Source organism: Mustela nivalis, assembly GCF_964662115.1.
Source record: "Mustela nivalis genome assembly, chromosome: 17".
Taxonomy (NCBI): domain Eukaryota; kingdom Metazoa; phylum Chordata; class Mammalia; order Carnivora; family Mustelidae; genus Mustela; species Mustela nivalis.
The window spans coordinates 28,706,998-28,717,335 of NC_139036.1; the positions used below are offsets into that span (position 1 = coordinate 28,706,998).

At 37.8% G+C, this 10,338-nt stretch overlaps 1 protein-coding gene across 4 annotated transcripts in view; it reads right to left on the reverse strand.

The window, feature by feature from the left end:
* Positions 1 to 10,287, reverse strand: part of INTS2 (integrator complex subunit 2) — a 48,176-nt gene extending 37,889 nt beyond the window's left edge. Inside the window, exons 1-7 of one of the 4 annotated variants that reach the window (XM_082705887.1) lie at positions 10,176 to 10,287; positions 8,582 to 8,888; positions 7,801 to 7,939; positions 5,650 to 5,752; positions 4,029 to 4,142; positions 757 to 887; positions 314 to 487 (exon numbers count right to left, since the gene is read on the reverse strand). In XM_082705887.1, the coding sequence (XP_082562013.1) occupies positions 314 to 487; positions 757 to 887; positions 4,029 to 4,142; positions 5,650 to 5,752; positions 7,801 to 7,939; positions 8,582 to 8,888; positions 10,176 to 10,194 (987 nt within the window). In that variant the 5' untranslated portion in view covers positions 10,195 to 10,287. Of the gene's footprint in view, positions 1 to 313; positions 488 to 756; positions 888 to 4,028; positions 4,143 to 5,649; positions 5,753 to 7,800; positions 7,940 to 8,292; positions 8,361 to 8,581; positions 8,889 to 9,900 lie in introns of those variants that run through there. The other 3 variants (XM_082705888.1, XM_082705889.1, XM_082705890.1) reach the window with 3 other exon arrangements.
* Between the last annotated feature and the right edge of the window lie 51 nt (positions 10,288 to 10,338).

The window sequence follows — 10,338 nt, forward strand, 5'->3', positions numbered from 1 at the left end:
TACTTGTGATCTCTGTCTGTCAAATAAATAAATAAAATCTTTAAAAAAATAAAAATAAAAATAAAAAATTTAAAATAAATGAATTAAGTAAATATTTCAAAGTTTTCATTTGTAATATGGTAAATATCAACAGATAAAAGCACATAAACAAAAGCTCTTTAGTGCCCTCTAGGATTTAAAATGTCAGGAGTTCCTGAGACTAAAAGTATTGAGAATCACTGGTCTAATGACATCATTCTACAAGGGTTTCTTCCTCTTTTATTAGTTGCCAAAATAACCTGATTCTTAGCCTAGAAGATCTTTAAACCCTCACCTGCTGTCCATTTCGGATAAAAGTTCCAAACCAAGTCCGGACTTTCGCATTTGTTCCAAGAAGCAAACCACTAACAAAACAAACCAAGTCACTCACTCCATCTTCACTAGCTTCATTTTTAGTGTGATCCAATGTCAAAGCCACTCCAAGCCCTGGCAAGTGACATTCTTCCACCTAACATAGTGAAGAAAACAAACTGAACTGAGTATCATAAGGAAAAGGGCCAGGACACTTAAGTGTTTAGATGTTTTAAAGCTTCTAAAGTTTAGAAGAAGACATATCCAAAACATAAAAACCCAGAGAGAATGGTAATAATAATTATAATAATATAACCAATATACAATTATAATTTCAAATTGCTACAAGATTCTAAAACTACCTTGAGAAAGTTCCTGATCATAATACAAAGGCTTTTGTCTCATAAAAATAATAAAATCTCCTACCACCATCCCTCGAACTTTGAGGGCCTGAGAAGGATTCATTTTACATAAGAAGCGTAGGGCATCTGTCCTGCGCCTTCCTCCAAGACTTTCTTCATCTTGCCGTTCTCCATTTTTAATCAGACCCCTGCAAACTGAACATTTAATATCCGCTATTACTTTAAGCTTTCGAGTAAGATGTTAGAAACAATTTCTTCAGCCTTTTAATTAATCATTTATGTGTCACAGACACTACAGAAGAAAATGATCAGGGAATTTGAAAGCAGAGCTATAGAAACTAGTCAAAATAAAGCACAGAATGAAAAGAGACAAAAAAGGAACAGTGAGCTGTGGGGCAACATCAAGTAGTCAAATATAATTGACTACTTGACTATAGTCTCAAAGAAAAAGAAAATGGAAGACAAAAATATATTTGAAGACATTTTTTCAAATTTGATGAAAACTATAATCACAGAAGCTCAAGCAGGATAAACACAAAGAAAATCATATCAAGACCCATCATAATCAAATTTCTAAAAACCAGTAGAAAAGAGAAAATCTTTAAAGTAGCCAGAAAGGAAAAATAAATAAAAGCAGCCTGCAAAAAAAACCCAAACATTATGTACAGAGGAACAGAAATCAAAACTACCACAGACAACAGAATGACATCTTTAAAGAGCTAAAAGAAAATGTCACCCTAATATTTTATACCCAGTGAAAAATATCTTTTAAGAATGAAGACAAAACCAGGTTTGAGTGTTGTTTTTTGCTTGTGTGTTTGTTTTTTCAGATTTAAAACAAACAAACAAACAAACAAAAACAAACAGAAAGCGGCGCCTGGCTGGCTCAGTAGGTAAGAGTGTGTGACTCTTGATTTCCAGGTTAAGGTTGAGGCCCACACTGGGTGTAGAGATTACTTAAGAAAATAAAATATTATTAAAAATAAAAACAAATAAATTTAAAAAGCTGGAAAAATTTGTTACCAGCAAACCTGAACTACAAGACATGTTAAAGAAAGTATTTGAAGCTAAAGGAAAATTATATCAGATGGAAATGTGGAACCCCAAAAGAATGAAGTGGGACACTTGGGTGGCTCAGTCTATAAAGCATCAGACCTGATTTCAGCTCAGGTCATGATCTCAGGGCCATGACACTGAGCCCCAGATCAGGCTTCTTATTGAGCATGACACCTGCTTAGGGTTCTCTCTTTCCCTCTCCCACTCCCCTTCTCCCCCAAGTCACACTCTCACTCTAAAATTTTAAAGTAGCACAAAGGACAGGAGGGGAAAATAGAGAAGTGTATTACATTATGTGTGAAGAGGTATAGAATCATTGAAAGTAGACTGCCATAAGTTAAAGATGTATACTTTATTTTTATCGTTGTAGTTTAATTATTTTTTCTTAAATAGACTCTGTGGAGCCCGACACAAGGCTTAAACTCATGATTCTGAGATCAAGAGTTGGTAGCTTGGGGCGCCTGGGTGGCTCAGTCAGTTGAGCGACCAGCTCTTGATTTCATCTCAGGTCATGATCTCAGGGTTGTGAGATCGAGACCTGCCCTGGGGTGTACACTCAGCACAAAGCCTGCTTGTCCCTCTCCCTCTGCTCTTCCCCCCCTCCACTTATACTCTCTCTCTCTCAAATAAATAAACAGTCTTTAAAAAAAAAAAGTCAGACGCTTAACTGACTAAGCCACGCAGGTCCCCCAAAGATGCATACTTTAAACCTGACAACAATAAATTGAGAAATAAAAATGTGAAGAAAAAGATTAAGCAAAAACATATAGCTAATATGACAGTAGTAGAGATAAAATGGAATCCTAAAAATTTCAATCCAAAGGAAGAAAGTAAAAGGGAAAAAGGAAAAAGGAAACAAACAGAAAACAACTGCAAGATGATACACTTAAGTCTAACTACCAAAATAATCACATTAAATGATCTATGTAAACAGTCTAAACTCTCCAATTAAAAAGGAGAAACTATAACTAAATTTTTTACAAAAAAACAAGATTTACCTATACTTGTCTACAAGAAACCCACTTAAAGATAGAGATTTTTCAAAAAGATGGATATATATCATGCAAATACTAATTGTAAGCTGCTATGGCTCTCTCAATTAAGTGGGTATCAAAAGAAGATACATTACCAGGGATAATGAAGCATATATCATATTGAAAAAGAAAAAGGCTCATCATGAAGATATAATAATCCTAAATGTACATGGGCCCAATCACAGCTTCAAAATTAATGAAGCATAACTGACAAAATGAAAAGAGGAACAGACAAAGCCACAGTTATGTTTGGAGACATCAGCACTCCTCTCTCAGTAACTAGTAAAATATGTTGACAGAAAACCAGCAATAGCACAGTTTTTACAAAGTACTTTTACTTATCTTGTAATATTTAATAAATCTCTCAGAAATGTAAGGGAAATGTTATTAGTGATACCTCATCTTATACATGATTCATATCTTGATCAAGATGACACAAAAAGTGAGTGACAAAGCTAGAAATCCACTGCTTTTTCCTCTTTGGCTCCTAATTCACAACCTTGCTCAATAAATGTTTTTATTTTTATACCACACAGACCCAAACAACAATCTTCAATCAATCAGTAGTCATTTGAAATAGAGGTGAAAATTTCAGTTGATTTTTCTCAATTTCTACTTTTCTGCAAACTGACAGAAATAAGGCTAAAACACAAAGGGTTTAATGGCTGCTATTTCGAATTACATGTTACTTGCACTGCACACTGGATGTTTCACAGATAATATGTCTTCTTCCCTTTGGTCCATGAGCATAGAATTACAGCTTCCAGTTCTTTAGTATTTTTTACTGTTATAGCACTGGTGACTAGTGACAAAAAATTATTTTGTTGTTCACTTAACGTACTTAAATTTGTCATCTAAAAGCAACCTTGAAATCTTCTCAACTCAGTATTTCTACAATAATATTTCACTAATAAACTTTCCAAAGAGAAAATCTCAAATAAAAGCACATAAATATAGGGGCTCCTGGATGGCTCAGTGGGTTAAGCCTCTGCCTTTGGCTCAGGTCATGATCCCAGGGTCCTGGGATCGAGCCCCACATCGGGCTCCCTACTCAGCAGGGAGCCTGCTTTCCCTCCCCGCTGCCTGCCTCTCTCTCTACTTGTGATCTCTCTCTCTGTCAAATAAATAAATAAAATCTCAAAAAAAAAAAAAAAAGCACATACATACTTCTTCTTAGCTCAAAATTTCAGGTCCTGTAACTACACAAGCAAATCTCTTCAATAGACTATTTTAAAATTACATTTACCTTCATTAAAACTATCAGGAACATTGGCCACCAACAGACATAAGAACCAAGCACCATTTCTAACATGTAGCAAGGCTTCAGCTACATCCACTATAGGAAGCAGGGAAGGGAGCTCTACAAGAGAACAAAGTCAATGTTACTATCAAGGAGTGATATTTCATCATATTACACATAAGCATTTTTTGGCATTTCACAAATGTGATTTGAAAGCAATTAAGGTACTTTCTTTTCATAGTCTAGAGCTGAACGGTCCAGGAGGATAGCCACCAGCCACATGTGGCTATTGAAATTTAAGTTAACTGGGGTGCCTGGCTGGCACAGTGGATATAGCAGGAAACTCCTGATCTCAGGGTTATAAATTCAAATTCAAGCCCTACCCTGGGTGTAGAGATAACTTAAAAATAAAATCCTTCCCAAAAATTAATTAATTAATTAATCCAAATTAAATAAAATTAAAAATAGTTCAGTCCCGGTAGCCACATTTCAAGTAATTCGTAACCACACGTGGCTAGTGGCTACTATACTGGAAAGCCCAACATGTATCACTGCCACTGCTAAACTGGACGGTGCTGGGCAAGAGGGATTTTCATGAAAATCTTGGCTTTTTTATGTCCTCTATCTTTCTAATCCAATCATTCAAAGTTAGTAATTTGAAATATTTCAATCCCCCCACAAGTATTATCTTAAATTTAAGATAATTGGGATTATAGGGGCACCTGGGTTGCTCAGTGGGTTAAAGTCTCTGCCTTCGGCTCAGGTCATGATCTCAGGGGTCCTGGGATCAAGCCCCACATCATGTGGAGCCTGCTTCCCCCCTCTCTCTGTCTGCTGCTCTGACTACTTGTGATCTCTCTCTGTGTGTCAAATAAATAAATAAAATCTTTTTAAAAAAAAAGATAATTGGGATTATAGTCTACTTATCATTTACCCCTTGCTTTTTTCACTTATAGATTATGACATATTTTTTTAAAGATTTTATTTATTTATCAGAGGGGGGGGGGAGAGAGCGAGCACAGGCAGACAGAATGGCAGGCAGAGGCAGAGGGAGAGGCAGGCTTCCTGCTGAGCAAGGAGCCCGATGTGGGACTCGATCCTAGGACGCTGGGATCATGACCTGAGCCGAAGGCAGCTGCTTAACCAACTGAGCCACCCAGGCGTCCCGATTATGACCATTTTCTAACAGATTATTAAATTCCTTCAAATACACTATTTAAGGACTGTATAACATGCTATACTGTGGAAATAATATAATTTACTTAATCACTATTCTACTGCTAGCCACTTTTGTCTTAACATTTTAAGGTGCATTGTTATTAAATATATAAAATGTTTATGGGGCGCCTGGGTGGCTCAGTGGGTTAAGCTGCTGCCTTCGGCTCAGGTCATGATCTCAGGGTCCTGGGATCGAGTCCTGCATCGGGCTCTCTGCTCAGCAGGGAACCTGCTTCCCTCTCTCTCTCTGCCTGCCTCTCTGTCTACTTGTGATTTCTGTCAAATAAATAAATAAAATCTTTAAAAAAAAATGTTTATATAAAATAACACAATTTCCAAGTTAAGAAGTTACACGGTACCATTTAATAAGAAACTACAACATAATGTATCTTAGCAGTCATTATTGTACCTGCTTGTAAAATACAAAGTACATCTGCGGCTTCCTCCAAATAGACTGGACTCTCAAATAGCTCAGATGATTTAAAAAAAAATTCTCCACTGGACTCAGACACCTTAAAAAAGAAAAAGAAAAAAAAGAAATAATGAATTCTATTAATTTCAGATAATGTATTAAATCCTTTAGTACTTTTATAATTATTTATTGAGTTTACAGACCACGTTTCTAAATATGTCATTAATATACTGCAGCAGAATATGCAATATTTGATGAATTTGAGCCATTTTAATCACTGTGACATTAATTAATATTTAGATATGGCAATATGGGGCTCAGTAATGTATTTCTATATAAATATTTGGAGACATCTGGAATTAAAGGTATGACAAGTCAAACAAATGAACTAGAAATGCTACCTACAAAAGTTATAGCTCAAAAAAAAAAAAAAAAAGACAAGAAATGGTAACCTTAAAGCAGTATAACAAATATAAAGTATGTTCAATAGCAAATTAACTGTAGGAAAAACAAAAAATAAAAATGTAGATCAATATAAGTACCTACTAAATGTTTAAAAATCTCCTACAGTAGTTTCATCACACTTCCCATTTCCTGAAGAGTTCTGAACTGAAATAATGGAAACCTCCCAGAGGAGAAACGTCTTTTTCCTTTCTTACTTTACTAGATCTATAAATTAGATATTACGAAAAAGATGCTGGAAAAATACTCATTGAAATTAAGCCCATAGTACAGTAGAAAAGAATAGAAAGAAATAACTGTTTGTAATAGAAAAACATTTTTTAAAAGATTTGTAACAGATATACTGGAATTAAAGAAACAAATAAATTTTAAGAAAAAAATTTTAAAAATAAAGATTTCTAATATATCTGAAAGACTATCTAAAACTAACTAACTGTACCCCTGCCACCATCACCAGTATTTTCTTTGGAAACAGAATTTAGAGTTGTTTGGTCCACAGTTTATAAAACTAAACGTTATTATTAAAAGGAACTGACCTTGAAATTCTAACAGTAAATAACAGAAAATAAGTAAAAAAATAAACTTTTGCCTCTGAAACTCTGGGCTTAATATATAAGCCATCTTAATATGAAGATCCATCTTAACTCTTTTTATAGTAGTCCCCTGACATGCACAAATTTAAATTCAGAGTTTTGATTAATCATAATTACCCAAAGGTCCATGAACTAAGTAATCTATCATTTTGCTGACATGAAAAGTTGAATAGCTTTCTGTAGTAGAGAAGCAATTCAGCCATCTTGTGAGTAAGGCTAGCCAACAATCCTACATCCAATTCAGCTTTGATATTTCCTATTCACTATTGTGTGAGATAATGAGTGCTCATTCAGTGTCTAAAGGAATCACTTAAATTTTTCAGGTACATTTTACAATATTTTATGAAGAAAATCATATCCTATAAGGATATTATCAAATTTGGTAATTTGTAGAAGTCTTGAGCTATGTACCCTTCTAGGTATCAAGAAGTCATTGTATGGCGTCCATAGAGAAAAAAATCTCTACAGTAGAAAATACAGAGTCGGTATAAGTGAGAGAAAGTGGTAGAGAAAGAGGGCACCTGGGTGGCTCAGTTGGTTAAGTGACGGCCTTAGGCTCAGGTGATGATCGTGGAGTCCAGGATCCAGGCCCTCATCGGGCTCCCTGCCCAGCAGGGAGTCTGCTTTTCCTTCTGACCTTCTCCCTCTCATGTTCTCTCCCTCTCATTCTCAAATAAATAAATAAAATATTTACAAAGAAAATAGTAGAGAAAGAAAGGTAGGCATTTCATATCCTTTTAAACCTTTAAAAGGAAAACACTTTCAAAACAAATAGAAATATGTGTGAAAGAGGATGCAAGTTGGCTGTTTTCTAGGCTGTTTCTACTTTCTTTTTTTTCTTTTTAAGATTTCACTTATTTATTTGTCAGAGAGAGAGAGAGGACAAGCAGGGGGAGGGGCAGGCAGAGAAAAAAACAGGCTCCCTGCTGAGCAAGGAGCCCCATGATGAACTCAACCCCAGAACTCTGGGATCATGACCTGAGCTGAAGGCAGACACTTAACCGAATGAGCCATCCAGGCATCCCCCGTTTCTACTTTCTGTGTGTAGACATCAAATCATGCATATTCTGATGTGTGATTAAAATAAATGCACCTTGTTCATAATTGCCAACAGTTCACTAAGCACAAGACGCAATCGACGAGGTGAATCACTGTGTTCAAACTCCAAAGTCAATCCATGCTGAAGCTGTGATACCAGGATGCTCTCACCACTGCCTCCTCCAAGTTTATGCCTAATAAGGTACACATGTGTAAAACAACAATCATGAGAACACTGACAGAAATAATATAAAATTATCTTTAGTTGAAATAATCTACAAAAGAATGTATTAATTCTTTTCATACATTTCATGAATGTAATATTTCTGAAATACTATTTAGTTTGCCTATTTCAGGGATTCACAACTTATATAAAGACTCCAACTAATAGTTGACAGCTACTTCGATGAACAACAGTGGCTCGATATTGGATTCACAATGGGTGGGGAAGAACCAAACAAATGCCCAGAATTTGGGGAAATCAATGTTAAGCTCAAAAAGCCTCCTGGGTGACTCCAATAAATACTTTTATTCTAGGGGAACTTACCCTCCCACTTCCGTTGAGTAAATGATCTAATCAGTTTAGCATGAAAGCAACAGTATATGTAGCCAAACTTCTCTATACATTTTAGAATACAGAGTTCAAAAGATTCTAGAATTTTAGCTATAAATAGAAAAGAACTAGGTAAAATGCTCTCCAAAGTTTAGATTCTCAATCTTTTCTGGGAGAATACATCCAATAAAAAGTCCTAAAAGCTCCAAAGAAATATTTGATTCCCTCTTCTTTGACAAATCTAAGTAAATCCCAACCCACATATCATATAGCACAACATTACCTAAGCTGCTGTTCCTTGCTGGCATCCTGTTCTAAAGCATGAAAATCCACAGACAACAAGGCAACAATGGAATTGACAGCTTCCACTCCAGAGAGAAGACGAAGGATCAGTTTTTTATCCTGAGCCCAGCTTTGGCTCTGGTCAGCAGGAGCACAGAGTGCCATCCGCACCAAGCAGGGCAGGAGAAGTCTTAATTCCGGATCACTTAAAGATGCCAACCGAACAACATCCACCTTCTGCATTGCCTCGAAAGCAAAAGGGCTGACAAACTGAAGACTTGTACATTCAGCCATTATCACTGTTGATCCTAATGATTAAAAACAAAACAAAACAAAACAAAACAGGAAAGTAGGTATAACTCCTGCATGTATGAATGGCCCCTCTTTAAAAACCCTGAGAAATGTGGTCTTTCTTTAATAGGTTCCCATGCTGGCTATGTTTCTGGCACAATTAAAGGCTCCCTATGTTTTTACTCCCACCTAAAAAGTGAGAAAGAAAACGGAGTACATTAATAGTTCCTCCAGCCCTAGGGATCTTCTGTTCTAATACTTATTTTGCAAAGAAGAAATATGAAGCCCAGAGAGATTAAGTAACAGGCATATAGTGATGACTAGCTAGTGGCAAAATCCAAGGCTGAACGCTCATCTGTTAAATCTCAGTCCAAGACTTTCTCCACTGCATCCACCGTCTGAGCACTACAATGCAAATAAAAATGAGTACTAAAGAACATTCCTCTTCCGCACCTCTTTAGTTTCTTACGCCTACTCAACAAATGGAAAGAACTGTTAGGCTTCTCTTTCCCACCCTCCACAACTCAATGGAACTAAATCTCATTAGCCAAAAGCAATGCCAGATGCAACGTTCTGGAGATCATAACACTATCCTAATGTCCCTTGTGTTGCATGGGCAGAAAAACAGCTATGGAGATGCAATTCGCTATGGGAGAAAGAGTTCCACTTGGACACTTCTCTGTCTTCACTAGTCATCAGAAGACTTCCTCCCCCTCGTCCCCCCCCCCCCCCACAAAAGGCAGGGAGTAGGTGGCCAAAGCTATCCCCTCTAAAACCCACAGACTAACCAAATCGTGGGTTAACGGAGCCCTGAGCAGAAAAGTTACTTAGTTTTTAAGCAAAAGGAGCTGCCCTTTTCATAGAAGGGCGGGCTGAGGGAGCAGAGGCACCAAGACCTGTGTATGCTCACAGGTCTCGCCCTCAGCGTAACGAGAACCAACCAGTCGCTCTGGCAGAGAAATGTGAGGCTAGTGACCGACATGAACCGGGGAACGCGCTAAGGCCTGAGAGGCGGAAGCTCTGTCATACCTTTCAGATTTGCCCTCCAACCTCCCGGGACCCAACACGGATTCCGCGCCCTAGAGGCGGGACGCTGTAGAAATCAAGAGCGCGATCCGAAATTGGGCCTAGGCGATAATCCCGATTCGCCAACCCTAGCTGTGCCTGAGTCGTCCCGGGAACCAAAAACCCAGACGCCGGGATCAGTGGGGTCGGCAGTGCGATAGGCTGTATGGGGACACCGCACAAGCACAAAGAAAGAACCCGGACTGAAGGGAAGGGAAAGCGGAGGGAGCTGTTTCAACCTTCATCCAGCACCTTCATTCATCCCAAGCGCCTGGCTCCCCTCGGCCACCGTACTGCACTGAGAGGACCGCTGGCTGCGAAAGGAAACCCAGAGACGTCGGCGTTGATGCGACGGTGCGCGTGCGCGGCCCCACCCCTTCCTCCCCGCTGTTGCCCAGCCTA